The sequence below is a fragment of the Trichosurus vulpecula genome, chromosome 4 (genome assembly GCF_011100635.1).
Source record: "Trichosurus vulpecula isolate mTriVul1 chromosome 4, mTriVul1.pri, whole genome shotgun sequence".
Taxonomy (NCBI): domain Eukaryota; kingdom Metazoa; phylum Chordata; class Mammalia; order Diprotodontia; family Phalangeridae; genus Trichosurus; species Trichosurus vulpecula.
In genome coordinates, this window is record NC_050576.1 from 112,111,588 (window position 1) to 112,131,002 (window position 19,415).

Here is a 19,415-nt window from a genome sequence, read left to right on the forward strand (position 1 = left end):
GCATCACGGTCTTTATCATTTGGGGGAGGGAGCGTGGCTAGCATGAAGGACAGGGTGAAGGAAGGTCTAGACCTCTGCACATATGGAGTTCCTGGCACAGAAAATTCCTCCATTGATGCAACTGTTCTGTAAATTATAGCCCTAGGCAGTTGCCTAGGGAGGCATTGTCAAACTCAGGGCCACAAAATTCTGTCCAAATAAGATTAAAATGGGATTGGGAAATGTTTAACAAAATAAATAAAAATGCAATGTAACAAACATTATGTTAATTTGTGGTATTAATTTTGGCCCACGGGGATCTGTTTCTATTTGAATTGGACACCACTAGCCTAAGGCACTGAGATTTGTCCTTGGTCACTCAGCTAAGTATGGATCAGAGGCAAAACCAAAACCCAGATCATCCTGACTCCAAAACCCAAAACTGGCTCTTTGTTCACTATGTCATACCATCTCCCTCTCTGTTAAGTTACATAATAAATGGGCTGAATTTTAATTCTAATGTTCCCAAACTCCCTTCAAAGGCCATCCCTACCCACCAGTAGCCTAAGGGTGACAGACAGTACAATACTTAGATTTTGTAGGTCCCTGGGACTTCCATCTCCCTTTTCCATCTCCCTCCTCCCTTCCAGTGTGAGGTGGCAAAATACAGTCTCCTCCACCCCACCTAACCAGACCCCATTCCCCAGAAGAAATGGCTTCACTGACCATGAATCTTCTGACTCTGAGTGGCCTGAATCCCAGATGCTAAGTCCATAAGGTTGAGGTGCACCTATACAGAAAAAAGGAAAATGTATTCGTGGGGTAGGAATTTGTTTTGCTTGAAGATGTATATGTCTTACAAGAATTTTTTTTCTTTTTCCAGTGGTGGGCAGAGGAGGAGAAGTGGGGCTAGACATGGGATTCTCCAACAAAAAAGAAAGGAAAGAAAGAAGAGATAGCCAATGAAGCATTTTCTTTTAATGCAGAGAAGAAAACAGACTCTCAGCCAGAAAGAATCAAAGACAGGAAGGACCACTCTGGAAACTACAGGTTGGATTTATTGTATACTTAAAAAAGAAAAGCAAGCCATACACAATAGAGACAATTTCATGCACAATTTTCTTTTCTCTGTTATGTCATGTACATGGAAATAATCATTTTATTTAGTGTTTGCTTAATTCAAAAGAAAAACTTTTTAAAAGGCAGAGAAAGAATAGGAAGAAAAAACTGACCTTCCATTCAAACGCCACCAAGCCCTCCCTGTCCTACTTTAAAAATCCTCCCTTGGAACCTGGGATAGGGAGTCAGCACTCCCAGAAGGCTGGGGCCAGAAAGGAATAAGGACAGTATCCTGAGTGAGAATATAAAATGAATAATCTCCTTTCCCCACGCGACACAAGAGTTATAGCATAAAGCATGCACGGAGCTTGGGAGAGGCTAATTTTGTCAGTGACTGGTAAGTGACAGGACGTGGAGGAGGTGAGGTAAATGAGGAGAACGTGATTGAGGAAGAGGAAGGATAAGAGAACCTAATTTTAAAACCTAGGGGGAAGCAACGGGTTGAATGAAGAGATGGACCTTCGGGGGACAGCCAGGAGCACAGTTATTAGAAGTTACAAAGACATAGTCTGAAGGAAATAGAGAAAGGGGGGTAGTGTGCCTTCTAAAAACAAGTGTTCATTTGCATATATTGTGTATGGGGGGGAGGTTCTGACATATTGATCAGTTTTATCAAGTCATCCTCCCCCCCAGCTTCTTCTACTTTTTCTTTTAAAAAATTCTTCTTTATACAGGCTGGCACAGGCCTGGAGGGATGCTCTGGAGCCAGCTCCAGAGAAAGAGATGATTATTAAAAGTTCAACGTGAAGATTTATACCTTGGAAATCTGCAAATGCTACTAACCAAGTTTCCCTTTACTGTTTTGTTGGTTGTCTAGACTCAAGAAAGTGAGGGAGAAAATGCTAATAGTACAGATTAAACTCACAAGTGCCTCCAGTGTACGTTTTTTCCCCCTTGAAAGCCAGTTATTAAACATTTAGCAGCCTACCACTGGATGGCTCCCTGGGATGAGAGAGGGGGAAGGACACAGGGGGACACTTAGGTGATGTAAAAACAAAGATATCAATAAGTTTTTAAAGGCAAATTCAGAAGATTTGACAGCATTTGACTCCAGGATTAGGGAAAGCTAGGGAGAGAGATTCAGGAAAGCGTTTCTAGACACAAAGGTATAACCAAGCACTCAGGGGCTACAGAGAATGTCTTTTTTGATCTGGATAGAGAATATAACTGGAGCCTTTGCAGGGGAAAGGAAGGGGGACACTACCAAATAACTTGCAAGGACTGGGGCTAAGTAAGTTATCCATTCTAGAAATGATTTCTTTTCTTTCTTTCTTTTTCTTCCTTTCTTCCTTCCTTTTCTTCCTTTCTTCTTTCCTTTCTTTCTTTCTTCCTTTCTTTTTTTTTCTTCCTTCCTTCCTACTTTTCTTTCTTTCTTCCTTCCTTCCTACTTTTCTTTCTTTGTTTCTTTCTTTCTTTCTGTCTGTCTGTCTTCCTTTTTTCCTTCCTTTCTTTTTGAGAGGGAAGGGAACCAACTCTGTTATTTTATTGATATAGGAAATTACCAGGGAGGGAAATGCACAAATGTTATAAATTCCTCACAAAGAGATTTTGACCTCAGAATAGCCAGAGTGTGTGATAAATTGTTTGCTATGGAGCAGGGGAGGACAAAAGAATGAGAGGCTGGGCTTTAGCCCCAAGATAAATCTGCTGTTTCAGTACCATTCAATTCTTCATGACCCCATTTGGGGTTTTCTTGGCAAAAATACTGAAGTAGTTTGCCATTTCTTTCTCCAGCCCAGTTTACAGATGAGGAGACTGAGGCAAACAGGGTTAAGTGACTTGCCCAGGATCACACAGCTAGTAAGTGTCTGAGGCCAGATTTGAACTCAGGTCTTCCTGACTCCAGGCCCAGCACTCTATCCACTGAGCCACCTAGCTGTTCTTTGGATGAATCTAAAGAACAGATGCTCTGCAATTTAGAGTCACCTGGGACACTAAGTGTTTAAGTGGCTTAGCCAGGATCACACAGCCTTCAGATGTCAGAGGAAAAATTTGAACCTGTTTTCCAACGTCCAAGCCCAGTTCTCTATCCACTGCTGCGTCCTTAACACAATAATTTGTTAAAGTCAGTCTTCTGTGTTAAGCCTTGTCAAGCTGGATTTGGGGATTAAAGGACCTCTAATTTGCTTATCTATATGAAGCTCATACCCTGAAATTCCTTATAAGGAGATTTTGACCTGAGAACAGCTTGAGTCTGTGATGAACTGCTATAGGGTAGCAGGAGGACAGAAGAGCGGGAGGTTGGGCTTCAGTCCCAAGATCAATCTAAAGAACAGAAAGCACTACAAACCCCACACCATGCTCAAGGGGATGGGGGGGTGGAGGTGCAGGAGTTAACAGAAGTTACCAGTGGCAAGTACAAGGAGCCCTCTACTGAAGACTCTGCATGGTTTCATCTCAAGGTGGGTTAGAAAGAGGGAAGGTCTCCTCTTAGCATCATAGATCAAGAGCTAGAAAAGACCTCAGAGGATATCCAGTCTGATCCTCCTCATTTTACAGATGAAGAAATTGAGGCCAAGAAAAGCAAAGTGACTTTCCCATAGTCACACAGGTAATAAGAGTCAGAGGGAGTTTTCTTATCTGGGAGTTCCTTATATCAGCGAAATCATAGGTTCAATTCCCATCCATCATCACATAACTATCTGTATGTGTCCAATTCCCTCTATTAAACTCTAAGCTTCTGTAAGGCAGTGTTGTGTATTCCCAATACCTAGCACAGAAGAGACACTTAATAAATGTTTACTAAATGTCTGTTTGCTTTCTCCTCGTGGGTCACACCCAATTACTGTACCTTTCCCCCACGGTTAGGCCCAGTGTGCTGGGCTGACAGTGGCTGGCACCGAACATCTTGCCAGCTCTGAGGTCGGCCCTGGCGGAGCTGGGGGAAGGCAGTAGCACAGTTGGGAGCCAGGTATTGATAGACCTTCCAAGTCTTGCCAAAGTCTGGAGAATGTTCAATCAGCATGCCTGCTGGTAGTGGCCCCTGTGGGAAAAGCATGGCAGGAGAGGAGAGGATGAGTGAATAAGCTACTGTAGTTCAAGCCAAGGAGATGAGAGGGAGCCATAACTGAGCCTCAGAAGCATAGACTCAAAGAGAAAGCAGTTATTCCCTGGCCACATACTTCAACAGGCCACATCCAAAGGAATATGAAAGACTGATTCAGTCCACAGAAACAGCACCCCTCATCAAGAGTGGGGAACATGACTGGGCTAGGTTAACAGACTGCTGCCTGGGCTATAAAGAGAATTTGAGCCAAGCCTGAACTAGGGAATGTGCTTAGCCATGCTAGCACCATTAGGAGCTCCTGGGAGCTATGGGGACTATACTGGAACAAGGGTAGCAACAGCCAAGAGAAGTACTTGAAGCAAGTGGCCATATAGAAGTGCATCTGCCATAGGACCATTCAAGAGCACACTCAGGCCCCTGAGACTTTCCTAGTCGATGTTATGAGTTTACAGAGACTAAATCTAAGCCATATAAACAGCACTTAGCAGAACCACTGGCTGATTCCCTATTGCATTCAGGGAGAGCTAGTATACCAAGCCCTCCTATGTCTTACATGCTTTTAAGTGACTTTACTATGTACTTTGTTGTCCTAAATACTCAATGTTTAAATCCCTTCCACGCACACCCCAAAAAAACCCACAGTTCATTAATCCACATATGATTTTCTGCAGAGGGACATAAACAGTGAAGGGAAAGGAAGAGGAGAATGATTGATCAGGTATTCAACAATGTTTTAAGCAAACTATGCCAGCCCTGCTTTAGCCAAATGAATATTCTCTTTCAAAGTTAGAAAGTTGTACATGCTTATTTCAATGATGCATGAATTGCACAAAACATTTTGGTAAGTCTTGAGAAAAGCCCACTAAGCCAGTTTGTGAGCCACAAAAGAGAATTAGACTCATTACTTTAAATAGTCAAGCATCATCAGCTCATTCACTCACCTTAATTAGTGAATCACTGGACTTGACTCTGAATGATTCTTTAATTGTTTCCAAAAAATCAAATTTATCCTCTGAGGGTGGTCATAAGAATGTCTTCAGAGAAGTAGACCACAAGGTATATCAGAAAGGGAGTTGGATTTGGAGTCCAGAGTATCATCTCTGATACACACTGTCTATATAACTCTAGGCAACTCACTTCAGCTTTCTGAGACCATTTCCTTACCTATAATGATGATAATAATACTTATACTAGCTAATTATAGGATCGTTTTGAGGAAAGAGCTTTGCAAATTTCAAAATACTATGTAAAAGCTGCAGCTAGTGCCTGTAGTAAGTAGCACAAAATACTTCTAAGACAAGAAGCCAGAAAAGGGCCCTTATTTGAGTGGTGGGACAGGGGGGATCATGGTCAGGTGGAGTGGAGCGGAGCTTAACTGAGATGAGGCCACCAGAGGAGGAAACTTACTACTAGGTACTAGTATCAGTAGTTTGTTTTCTGCTGAAGGACTACAAGTGCTGAAAGCATCCTCTAAATTTCAGCACTCTGGGTCAAAGTCCTAGTCACCCCACCCTAGTTATGGATCTAGTCATTATTAACTGTTTTTGAAATCTGCAACAGATTCTGGAATCTATTCCCAAATAGTTGAACAATGACAACATCTTTAGCCTGAGTGTATAACTGTCCAGGGTTACTCCTTCAAAGGGGATGAGGCTAATTTTGATATAAATTTTCTGCATTGGTCATAGTCAAACTTTGTGTATAATTCCCCCAAGACCAGTGGTTATCTGCAGACTAGCTACATACCAACTCTGCATTTCAAACAACAGTGTACAATAAGACTGAACCCATAGCACTGCTGCTAAATTAGAAAGATCTATGTGGTAGAATTCACCAAAGTTCATCTACACAGGAGATCTGGAAAGTGACAGGCCCTACTGCTTCCAAGACTATCTCCATAAGCCACATGGCCATCATCACATTTACATCTTCCTCTCCATCTCATCCTATAAATCAGGGGGTGTTATAGTCCCAGGGTATGTAAAGTTGGAACTCCCAACATGTAATACCATCTCCCCAAGCTTGGGAAAACAACATGATTCTCTATGGCCCATCACTAAGCCATACCTACCTAGACCCTTGGGGACTACACTCTCCTACTCTGCGCTCATCATCACACAGCTATAAGCTCACCTGTAAGTCCAATGTAATATCCTGGAGCTGGAATTTCCTGTCCAGATCCAGCTGCAGAGAAACAGGGCTCACATCTGTCAGGACACAAAAAATAGGTTCTCAGATGGAATGCATTTCTCCCTTCCCAGCCCCTGAGAACACTTCAAATAAGACGCACTTCTGTGAGGTCTACTTTTTATCTTTAATCTTTCTCTTGAAGGGCAGCCCCATGACAGCTAGCCCAATATGTGTCCACCCACATCTTCTATGATCCATGACAAGGTGAAAAATAGGATAGACTTGTGAGTTAACCAATGAACTCTTGATCAGGTTTGCAAATTTCTCCCCCACTCCCCAAGCTGGTTCTAACAGTACCCCTTACAGCATCTCCATTCCAGATTCCTTTCTAAAGCTACCTCTTCCAACAAGTTCACATTGATGGAGAGGAATGAAGCAAACCTTTCTGTTACCTCCAGGAAACCCTGCTACAAGCCTCCTCTCCCACCATCCCTTAATACAGAGAGAGGGGAAAAAGTTTGCTGGTACAGACATCTCATTTCCAAAGCCAGAGGGATGCATTGTAATCTAGGTTATATGCTCTTGGGTATGTTGACTCATTCCCACTTGGAGAAGAACTGGTAGCTTAGTGGTCCAGGGCTCTCACCATTTTGGGACTGCCACCAGCGCATGGGGCCAGAGGAGGAGACCACATTCTCCACTCGGTGGCTGTTGTAACCATGAGGCAGCCGGGAATCGCACTTACAACATTTCAATTGCCACTGTGAGAAAAAAAGAGAAGGAAAGGGAGAGTCAGAGCTGGGTACCTAGAATAAAGACACTGATAAAATTCCAGGCCCTAGAAAGCCAAGGCCAGTGAAATCCTGCCCCTGGAAACTACCCATTTGGATTAAGGAAACTCCTTGGCAAAAATAAATACATTTTGGCAGATTGACTAATTAATCTGGGGCTTTCAGCCATTAACACCTTGGTGTGAAATTGTTCCATCAACTTGTTTTCCTCTTAACACCTAGTGGAAAACTGCAGTACTAAGAGAATGGGGAGGGGGGGAGTTAATTGAGGGTGTGAGGAACTGAACCTTGGAGGAGGAGATGTTAGTAATTTTGGAAGACTGGCCGCTTCAGGGTAAGGACTATTCCATTCTTCGTATTTGTATCATCAGCAGCTGGCCCAGTGCCTAACACAGAGTACACACTTAATAGATGCTTGTTGATTGAGTAGGGCATCTATGTGGGGCCCCGGCAGCTAGAAGGCACTGAGTATGAACGCAATCCCACGGATAGAAGAAAGAATGGCAGAAACGGAGGTGGAAGGCTACTAAATACAGTATGCCAGTGGTGTTAATTGGTTCTGGTGTAAACCTGGGAAGGTCCCGTCTTTGATTCTATGATTTAGTCAAAGTCAGGCCCTGCTGGCACATATTAAGGGCAGTTTCCTTGAAAAAATTATTAAGACCCCATGGCAGGGATGCAAACAAGAATAGTAAAACAGTCGCTGCCTACAAAGACTTTACTGTCAAAGAGAAGAAAGGGGAATATAAACACAGTATATTTAATTAAGCTCTAATTAGTGCTAATAATGAATCCAGAAGTAGTTGGCTGGTTTGTTGTTGTTGTTGAGTCATTTCAGTCATGTCCGACTCTTCATGACCGCATTTGGGGTTTTCTTGGCAAAGATACTGGCGTGCTTTGCCATTTCCTTCTCCAGCTCATTTTACAGATGAGGAAACTGAGGCAAACAGGGGTAAGTGACTTGCCCAGGGTCACACGACTAGTAAGTATCTGAGGCCAGATTTGAACTCAGGAAGATGAGTCTTTCTGATCCCAAGCCCAGCATTCTATCCACTGCATGACCTAGCCGTCCCCCAGAAGCCATGGCATTATTCAATTCACACTATTCAGTTACAATTGTATGTAAAATATATTCATTGGTTCACTCCCAATGGATGACACAATGAATTTTTTTAAAATTTGTTATATCATAATATAACAGCAAAGGATATCAAAATTGCATTTCTGTTTCAAGTTCATTACAAAATAATAGAATAGCTACAGAAAGCAGTTAGATGTGGGGTGGGGGTGTGTTGGAGTTAGGAAGATCTGTGTTCAAATCCAACCTCAGACACTTACTATCTTTGTGACCCTAGGCAGGTCACTGAACCCCAATTTGCCTCATTTTCTTCATCCGTAAAATGGAGTTAATAATAGCACCTAATTTCCAAGTTGCTGTGAGGATCCAATGAGATAATAATTGTAAAGGGTTAGTGCAGAGCCTGGCACGGGCTATATAAAAATATCAGCTATTTTAATTTTTAAATGACTAGATGTCATGCCTAAAGATAAGCCTATGATGACAGTACGACAGAAACACTGTTTTTGTCATTTAAAATATTTTGGCAGCATAGACTGAATCATCTTCTCTTTCTTTGAATCTACGTACATATGCTGCAGAGAGGTTTAACCTCATACAGGTAAATGCGCATGCTTCCATCCTTGTTACAGTCAGTATCTATCATTCTTCTCTCCTCGACTATCAGAGTTTGAAAGGTATCCACATATCCTGTGAGAGTGAATGCCTTTATTTGCACATGATCTGCTTTTTCAGCATTATTGTAGGTTTCTTCAAACGTTCATTTGATCTAAATGAAGAAGATTGTTCTCAGTCAACAATTCTGAATACAAGTTGAGCAATTCCTGGACATCCCGTTCATCAAAACAAAGCCTTCTTCCAATGTTTGTCATTTCTTCTATCACAGTCTGCTTTATAAAGCGAAAACCTTCAAATTTACTATCTGTGCAATGTGGCAAAATGTGCTTCCACTCTGCAGGCATATTGCTGGCATTTATTTCTTGCCAAGCATAGTGGATATTTTCAATAGCATCTTTTGATGGTATAATTTTTCCAGAATTCAGTTAAGGAAATTGAATTATTGTCTCTTGTTTTAGCAATTGTCTGTTCAAAAGTTTTTTCTTAGGCCATAGGCCTTCTATGTTGTAGTGATTCCTTGGGTCATGGGCTACAATAAAGATGTTGTGTTTGGTGGCAAAGAGAAAAAAGAAAGAAAAGAAAAGAAAAAGACTTATATTCTCACACATTGAACCAAGTGTAGCTGTATGATTTGAGGTATGATCTAAAATCAGTAACACTTTAAATCCAATATTTTTGTCCTTGAAATATTTTTCAACAATTGGCCTAAAATAACTTGAAAATCAGTCTTCAAAAACAGCTTTAGGAACTCATCCTTTCTTATTTAACCACCAAAGAAATAGATCAATGATTGAGCCCATTATAGCCTGAAGATTTCGAGACCAATATACAAGCATTGGTTTTAATTTAAAATCCCATTCTGCATTATCTCTCAATAAAAGTATTGGGCAATCCTTTTGCTCAGTTTTGTCTAATTCTTTGTGACTAGAGCGGTTTGCCATTTCCTTCCCCTTCCTCTTATAGTTTCAGAGCTGAGGCAAACAGGGTTAAGTGATTTGCTCAGGGTCACACAGCTAGTATGTGTCTGAAGCTGGATTTGAACTCAGGAAGAAGAGTCTTCCTGAATCCAGGGCCCAGCACTCTAGGCACTGAGCCACGTAGCTGCCCAGGTAATGCTTAGACATTTCAAATACAGGTTGAGTTTTTTCTTTCTTAGAAATATCATTTCTGAAAGACATGCTTTTCCAGAATAAGCCTGTTTCATCCATATTAAAAACTTATTGATTGAAGTATACAGTTTTTTCAATTATTTTCTTCAAAACATCAGGATTTTTATCTGCTACATCCTAATATACACTGGCTGCCTCTCCAGTAACTTTAACATTACACAATTGAATTCAATTTTTAAATCAATCAAACCAACTGTGCAGTAAAAGTTTCTTCACTATTCATTTTATTTCCATTTTCTTTCACTGACAGGAATAGACTTGAAGCTTTTCTCTGAATGGCTGCTCTTCTAAGAGGAAGGAGTTGTTGATTGCAGCCTTTAGTTCATACAGCTAAAAGACTCTCCGTTCCTATCACTGGAATACTTCCATTCCTTGTGATTGTTTGACAACCACCACACACATCAAAAAAAAGAAAAAGAAAAAGAAAAGAAATCTGATATAAATTCACTTCTTTCTTTTACATTGCCTGAATGTTTTATAATATTCCATACCATAGATTCAGGCATTCCAACATATAATTCTGTCTTAGAGTTGCTATTACTACTATTATCATGCCATTCAATTACACCAAATCTTTGTTCTAGTGTAATAACAAGCCTCTTCCTTTTTTTTCTCTTTCATCCATTTTGTTTTCAAAAAATTAACACAACTACTGGTAATATGGTACAAAGCAACCCATCACATGCACAGGCAACAATAGACAAGTACAGACTGATGAGTAGTAGCATGCTATAACTCTTGACTAGCTCACACATGCTGTATTAGTTGGATACTGGCTCACATTAAATATGACCTGACATCATTTTATAATTAGGTGGTACAGTGGATAGAGTGCTGGACCTAGAGTCAGGAAGACTCATCTTCCTGAGTTCAAATCCAGCCTCTGACATTTACTAACTGTGTGACCCTAGACAACTCACTTAACCCTGCCGGCCTCAGTTTCCTTATCTGTGAAATGAGAAGGAAGTGATAAACCACTTCAGTATCTTTCTGACTCAACAACAAAATTTTATAAAACACACAAAATCGAATTTTGCATTACTTAAAGTCACATTAATCACAACCTAGCTATACATGCATTGCACATACACACAGCGTCACACCTACAGGTCTATGCAAGATAGAGAATGAGTTGATGAGGAAGGCAAGAGAATCATCTTCTCCTTTTCCCAGAGAATCAGTCAAAGAAGGGACATGCCCCCAACAAACCCACTTTGGCGATGAAGAAGACAGAACTGAACCCGACCCCAAGCCAACATAAATGGAGACCGGATACACAGACTCCAGAGTGGGAAGGGAGCTCAGTGGCCACCCTAAAAACAATGATACCTAGCCTTCTCATATACTTTAAGGTTTACAAAGCATTTTACACATGGTAGCCCATTTAGTCCTCATAACAACCTATAAGATCAGTGCTATTATTATCCATTTTACGTTTGATGATACAGAGGCTTAGAAACTTGACCAGGGTCAATGTACCACTATTCAATGTACCATTTAGCTTCCCCTTGTATAACCAGAATCACAAAGGGAAAAGGCACATCTCAGGAATTTACCTGGGTATTTGAGCCCTTGGCAGAGCCTTCTCAACCTCTGGTAGAATAAAGAACAGGACAGTATGTGTATCTGGGAAGATTCTATTATATAAAATTCACACTTCATTATGGCTTCTACAAAGCCCAGGTCCAGGGGCCTACTGAGCCTAGAGGCAGAGAGAGAAGGGAGAGGGGAAGGAGGAAAGGGAGAGCATGGTAACAGGAAAGGCATAGAACCTGAACAAAAGCCTCTTTGCATAGCTGGTCCAGTGTGGGAAAGGAATAGGTTCCCAAAGTGGGGACAAAATGACCCATTAGGGGAACATCTGTAGCTACAACAAAGCAAAGCCCCTTATCCCCAAGCCTCTTCCTGACCCAAACTAGCTCACTGGAGAGAGGTTATTGAGTGAGAGGCTAAGTCTTTCTGCATGGCTTCAGGACTCCTGACCTTCTGACTTGGCTGGATAAATCAAGGAAGCTAATCACCACAGATTTAAAAATGCTTAAGCTGAGTACACATAGAATTACATTCAATTTCAGACAGGATAAAATATATAGAAAATAGACCTGTTAACAACTGTAAAGAGAAGAAGAAACTTTTCTCTCCTTTCTTTTCCCTACATCCCTCCCTCAGGACTCCCCCATCTCGCCCCCAACAATAAGAAGACGGGGTATACAGGGAGCCTATTTAATTTAGAAGAAAAAAATGGGGCCTAGTGAAAGGCCTAAGTTAAAATCCCACTTCTGGTACTACCAGCTGTGGAACCCTGGACAGTGCACTTAATCTCTCAGGGCTCCACTCAATTCTCTAAGACTGTAAGGTGCAGAGAAGGTGATAAACTGCTTTGGTAAAGGTAGCCTCTTCCTCTGGGAGTTCCCTATACTAGTGAAATGACAGGTCCAGGCTCAGTCTCTATCCCATGTATCTAGGTAACTCAGTGGATAGAGCACTGGGCCTAGAGTCAGAAAGACTTGAGTTCAAATCAGCCTCAGACACTTACTAGGTGTGTGACCCTGGGCAAGTCACTTAACCCTGTTTGCCTCAGTTGCCCCATATGTAAAATAGGGATAATAATAGCACCTACCTCCCAGGGTTGTCATGAAGATTAAATAAGATAATAATTGTAAAGCACTCAACCTAGGGCCTGGCACATAGTAGGTGCTTAATAAATGCTTATTCCCTTTCCAGAAGAGCAAGCAGGATGAATCCTCAGAAACCAGGTCAACTGAGCTTCCAAAACAGGAATAGTTTGCCAAATGTTCTGACTCCTTTAGTATTTATAATATTACTCACTATTAATGCTTCCCCCTCCTAGGAGTTTCTCCTTTTCAGCAATGCAGTTTACAGAATGTTCAATTTGAAGTAGGAAGACGTGGGTTCAAATCTCACCTCTCATGCTTATTAGCTTTGTGACCCTGGGCAAGTCACTTACACTCTCAGTGACTGGGTTTCCTGATCTATAAAAGAGGGGTAACAATTGCTACAGGACCTACCTCACAGGATTATTATAGGCCTCTCATTTTCAGTCATGTCCAACTGTCCATGACTCCATTTGGGGTTTTCTTGGCAAAGACTCTAGAGTGGCTTACCATTTCCTTCTCCAGCTCCTTTTACAGATGAGGAAACTGAGGCAAACAGGGTGAAGTGACTTGCCCAGGATCACACAGCCGGTAAGAGTCTGAGGCCAGATTTGAGCTCAGAGAGCTGAATCTTCCTGACTTCAAGCCCAATGCTTGCTACCCTGTGCCACCTAGATGCCCAGGCCTCTCATAAGGTAATATATGTAAAGGGCTTTACCAACACAAACACACTATAGAAGCAACTATTATTGGTAGTATTCCACAGCCACCTTGAAGCAAAAATCAGCTCCTATCAAATGGTGTGTGGTGGAAAGGGAGCGAGAAGTTTAAACAAGCTGGGAAAGGGACCTGCCTTACTCACAGCACAATGAGATGGGATGGGGGAGAGGAAAGAGGTCATCATTTTAATTAGCTGTCATTCATGTGGTTCATACATTATCACATTTGATCCTTAAGACAACCCTTCCAAATAGGTACTTCCCCTTATGATTCCCAGCATATAGTATGCGTGAGTGTAAGTACACACATTTGTACATATACTGTGTGTACATGTATTATGTATCAAGCGTACATATAAATATATGTGCATATTAAGTATGTATGTCTATGTGTGCATATACATATGTGCATGCAGAACTGGCATGCTTCTTTGTTATGATCAAGGAGACTTTGTTAAGCCCTTAATTACTCTGACTATTATACTGGACTCTGACCTTCTGGTGATGAATTCTTTCAACATATCAGTAAGAGAGGTGATCTAGAAGGGAAGCCCCACCCAATGACATCACCAATCACAGGAACATAAAGGAAAAAATGCACAGGAAGTATGTTGGTAAGACAACCCTACTCCTGACTAAGACAGCCCAGTTACCAAAGCGACTTAGAATGTGTCAGCTGCTAAACATACCTGAGCACTTAAAATAACCTCCACCAGGCAAAAGAAGGATTCGAGCTGGAAATTGTTTCCAATCCTGATTCTGTTTTGGGCCCCAAGGAAGAAGGCCTCCTTTCTCCCTACCCTGCCCAGCCAAAAGGGGCTGAGGCTGGAGAAGGGAGCTCTCCTCCTTCAATCCCCTGTCCTCATTGAACAAAGACCTGATGAAGGATGAGATCCAGTTGCCCCTCCCACTCACTGCCTGTCAACAGAACCTCTCCCCTCTGGTGCTCTCAGAGCTGGCGGCAGGCCCTGGCACATCCCCCTGCCAAATGGGATGCCAGAAGCTCTTGGTTTCCCTGGTCTGCGAAGGGGGGTAGAGGGTGGGGTGGGGTGGGGGTGGAACACTATGGGGTGGGGGAGACAGAATGTTGAAATTCCCTTTTAGGGAGGCAAAGGGAGTGAAACTGAATACAGGGGAAGACATTCTCCAGATATAGGCCAAAGCTGAGCAAAGTGCTCTACCATGTAGAGGTCAGATGGCTACCTCCCCATTCCAGCTCCTGCCTTACTTCATTTAAGACATGGGTTCTGAAGCAATAAAACCCTCTGCTCTTCCAACTTAATAATAATAAAGATTTAATAATAATAGCATTGACATAGTGCTTTAAAGTTTGCAAAGCACTTTACAAACGTTTATGTTCTCCTCAGAACCGTCCTGGGAGGTAGATGCTACTGTTATCCCCATTTTACATATAAGGAAACTGAGACAGATAGAGGTTAAGTGACTTGCCTGGGGTCACACAGCTAGTAAGCATCTGCAGCTGGATTTGACCTTAGGTCTTCCTCACTGCAGGTCCAGCTAAAGGGCTTCCATGCCCTGTAGCTGCCTAATTTAGCCAGCACCCTGCCTCCAGGAAGGTTCACCCTGCATCTTCCCATAGGGATAAACATAAGATTCTAAAATCATAGATTTAGTATTGGAAGGGGCCATCTAGTCCAACTCAATCATGCATACACACACACACACCCCTTACATTTTAGCGATGAAGAAACCGCAGCCCAGAGAGTTTGAGTTTGAGTGATGGAAGGGGGAAGCCCCACACTCTTTACACATTCCCTTCACATGCACCCTAGACATGTCCCCAGACAGATCATATAACCCAAAGAGATCGCCAATTATGCACCTCTTAAGATAGTAACAGGGATGAGAAGGGGTCACTTCAGCCTTTGGCTAACAGGCTTGGAACTGGTATTTTAAGTAGCTCTGGTTGACAATTGGATAACAGGTTAGAGGCCCCAAAATAGATTCACTTAAGAACATCAGTTCACATGAACCCCAGATGCTAACTCTCTTTGCTTTCCCTCTGCCTCTGTTTCTCTCTCTGGTTGGTTTCTACTCCTTGGGTCATAGATTCAGAGCTCAATAATACCTTTTTTTGTTGTTCAGTTGTTTCAGTTGTGTCTGACTCTGTGACCCTATTTGCAGTTTTCTTGGCAAAGATACTAGAGAGGTTTGCCATTTCCTCCTCCAGCTCATTTGACGGATGAGGAAACTGAGGCAAACAGGGTTAAGTGACCTGCCCAGGATCACACAGCTAGTAAGTGTCTAAGGTCAGATTTTAATTTGGGTCTTCCTGATTCCAGGGCCATCCACTGTACCATCTAACTGCCCCACTAGCAGAAGACTTTAGAGGCCATTGGGTTGAATCCCTCCTTTTAGAGATGAGGGTACTGAAGCCCAGAGAATTTAAGTTTGCTCAAGGTCATAGGGATAGAGGGACAGGATTGGATCTTTTGGCATGTACATATCTAACACAGAGCTCTCAATAAATGTTTGCTAGATTCATGAAAGAACCAATGCATGTGTGAGCATACCTACCATGGACTATGTATACCAGCTCTCCACGTGGATGTCACATGCACGCACGTTCCTCCCTGCTCTCTTCCTCCAGAGACTCCAACATGGAAACTGTCCCTTAGCATACTGCAGATGCTTCCCTTCTCCATGGCCCGTTGGCCAGCTCCCTTCCTGGCAGGACTGCAGTGCCCCCACCCCCATGCCTTTCACCAGCACATCATTATTACTGATTTCACATACAGAGGCCCAGAGCCAGTTGGGCCCTAACTGGCCTCCAGCTGGAAGGGCTCTGGCTGCTCCCTCACCTAGGAGCTTTCTGGAAGCTCAGTGGGCTGGCCAGGTACCAAGTCCACAGCAGGAGCTGGGGAGAAGAGAGGGGTGAGGAAATGAAGAAAAATTGCCCAATGGAGACTCAATTCTTTCACACTTAATGTTAAGCACTAGACTGGACTAGGAAAAGTTAAGGGAAGCAGTTCCTGTCTGTGTTTAGCCTTGCCCCCTTCTGAAGACAAGCTAGGGACCTAAGTTACTAACCGCCCCTACCCCAGGGGTTTTTAACGTTTTGTGAGCCGTGCACCCCTTTGGCAATCTGGTGAAACCTAACGACACCCTTCTCAGATTAATGATTTGTTGCCTACATTCACAATAGAAAAAAAGCTAAATTTTAGTTAGAGTTTAGTGAAAATAAATGCCATTTTCCCCCTGTGCAAGTTCAGAGAGTCCATGAAATCAACCCATAGATACCTTGAGGTTCTGTAGACCCCAAGTTAAGAACCCCTGATCTACCCACAGAAAGGGCACTGATAATCTGGAAAATAAATCAGTACGCTAGTGTCCCAAGGCTGTAAAGAAATGAAGGCTTTAAAGAAATCTGGTCGTCATAGAAACGAAACATGAGCTTCCACCCTCAAGGTCTCCATCGTCAAATGAAAAGCAGAGCTAGAACCAGATTCTTTGTAAGATCTCTTCCAGCAACATTTTAGGACTTGCCCCATTCCAATCCCAACAATGAGAGTCTCAGGCACTCTCAGCAATATAGCAAAATAATTATTAAGATAAAAATGGAGGACTGATGGACCAGATCCTTGATGGGAGGGGAGGAGAAGGGCAGAGTATGGCATTTGAAGAACGGTGCCTGGGACAAAGAGAGAATGCCCCTGTGAAGGGAGTCCACAACCGTGGCATAGAATCAACATTACAACCAAGTCACACTATCAAGGGCAGTTCAGAATGAGTTGTATGCTACTTTACTTTTTTAAAAACAGCATTATCGCAATGCACTTCAACTTTATCTTCTTCCTTTCAAAGACAGTTAAATATCTGAATAAGCCCTTGTCTCAAACCACCCTTCTGCCCTCTTCCCTCTCAGCTCTCAGGCAGCTCACATTCTGGGGCCAGCTAGGGTGATAGTTAGCACTCAGACAGTCCCAGCCCAGCTTCTCTCTAGGACATACAATCTGTGGGGAGTAATCCTAGAATCACAGGCCCCAGGGCTAGCAGGATTCTTCCACCCTGGAGCTGGACTGTCCCACCTCTCAGTCCAGACAGAGGAAAAAAGGGGAGAGGGAGAGAGGTCTCTAACGCTTGTCATTTAAAATCTCCAAGGGGCCTTCTTGAGTGATACACAGCAAGGCCTCAAGGACCTCACAGAATCATAGACATGAGGTATCCTCCTAGGACAATGTGAGATTAAGAGAATAAGAAAAGAGAAGTAAGAGGGCAGGGACTTTTCATCATTTTGTCTTTACATCTCCAACACCCAACACCATGCCAATACGTCATTGATTTAAGCAGCATTTACTAAACGCTTGCAATTTGCCAGGCGTTGTCCTAAGCACTGGGGTACAAAGGAAAAACAGGAAACGGTTCACTGAATAAATGCTTGTTGGATTCAATTGGATTGGAACTGGGAGGGATCTTAGAGGTCATCTAGTCCAATCTTCTCATTTTACAGGGGAGGAAACTGAGTCTCAGAAAAGTAGAATGACTTGCTTAAAGTCACACTCCTGGTAAATGGCAGACTTAAATTGGGATTCAAATCCAGACCTTCTGACTTATGAGTAAGATGTTCTTTCCATTAAACCATCATAACCCATTGTGGAAGACACGGAAGACCAAACAACCAGTGGCCCAGAGGGGCAGTCACTGGATAGGAAGGAACTGATGTTGGTCCTTCAGAGTCCCTTGGCTTACTTACTAGGAAGTAGATTTGGGTTTGTCACCTGTGATCTCCCACCTCCCAATACTTGCCGTTTTTCCTGATTTAGTACCATCACCCAGGGTTATCCTTCAAGAGCAACACCTATTCTCCAAAATTATCTTTCCCTAACCAATATCAAAATTTAACTATCTTGTGTCCCATTTTCTGAGCAACATTTCCATAGTGGCAGCAGGTTAGTTTGTTTAATCCTTATTAGACTATAAAAAGACAGGTTACTTCTGTTTGCCTCAGTTTCCTCAACCATAAATAGTACAGCACCTACTTTGCAGGGTTGTTGTGAGGATCAAAGGAAATAATGTTTGTAAAGCACTTAACACAGTATTATTCAGTCATTTCAGTCATGTTCAATTCTTTGTGACCCCATTTGGCAAAAATACTGAGTAGTTTGCCATTTCCTTCTCTGGCTCATTTTACAGATGAGGAAACTGAGGCAAACAGGGTTAAGTGACTTGGCCTGGGTCACACAGCTAGGAAGTGTCTGAGGCCAGATTTGAACTCAGGAAGATAAGTCTTCCTGACTCTAGGACCAGCACTCTATGCACTGTGCCATCTTGCTGCCAACTGGCACATAGTAAGCACTATATGAATGCTAGCGATAATGATGATGATGATATAAAGTGTCCCAAAAGTCTTAGTATAGTTTTAGCTTTAATGACTTCAGAAGTATAAATGCTACAAATTTATAAAAAACAACATTTGAAAGGTTAATTATTTAAAACTTTCAAATATTGATATGTTTTTATTATACTTCAACCTAACCACTGTCTTGTGCTATATACATTGCTCTAGTCAATTCTTGAACTTGTAAAAACTTTCATTGGCTGTTGTTCAATGACTGATAGGATTGGATTTGTAATTCTAGCCTCAAGATCATCCGAAAAAAAAAAAGGTTTTGATGCGATTCTATAAATTCTATAAGGGAGATAGATCAGGTGGCTGAGGTGGCCAAACAAAAGAACCTTCTCTACCGATTCATAAAGTGTCATCCATAAACTGTCACACGTACAATACATAATGACAGTGTGTCCCATCTTATTATTCAAAATTCATTTTTTCAAATTGAGAAAGCTAAATAAATGTAAAAGAAATTTAAATAACTAAGCTTTAAAATGATAGGTTTGTAAGGTTTTTTTTTTAAAAGCATTTCCACTCCTGAAGCTTAAAACTGCACTAAGACTTTTGGGACCCCATATTATCTTTCCTGGGGTGTTCCTATTTTTAACAAGACATTTCTGAAGAAATATAATCCCCTAAAACTAATGGATACATTTCTAATGTTGGGGACTTCAGGTCATTTGGCAAGAGGCAAGAGATGGGGGTGGGGGCACGGAGCAGGGAGGAATATTTTTGGACAGGCTATATTCTCTTGCAGGTCATGCTATAAATAACCACCTACTCAATGTACATGTAAGGTCAGCTCTGGAATGAAGATACCTCATTGAGTAAGAAGTA

At 42.1% G+C, this 19,415-nt stretch overlaps 1 protein-coding gene across 2 annotated transcripts in view; it reads right to left on the reverse strand.

Moving 5' to 3' along the window:
- The window catches only part of LAMB3 (laminin subunit beta 3), a 59,765-nt gene that overhangs the window by 27,472 nt on the left and 12,878 nt on the right, over positions 1–19,415 (reverse strand). For both annotated transcript variants that reach the window (XM_036753195.1, XM_036753194.1), the window contains 4 exons: positions 6,882–6,996; positions 6,239–6,312; positions 3,890–4,081; positions 706–769 (listed from right to left, as the gene is read on the reverse strand). In XM_036753195.1, coding sequence (XP_036609090.1) covers positions 706–769; positions 3,890–4,081; positions 6,239–6,312; positions 6,882–6,996 — 445 coding nt within the window. The remainder of the gene's footprint in view (positions 1–705; positions 770–3,889; positions 4,082–6,238; positions 6,313–6,881; positions 6,997–19,415) is intronic.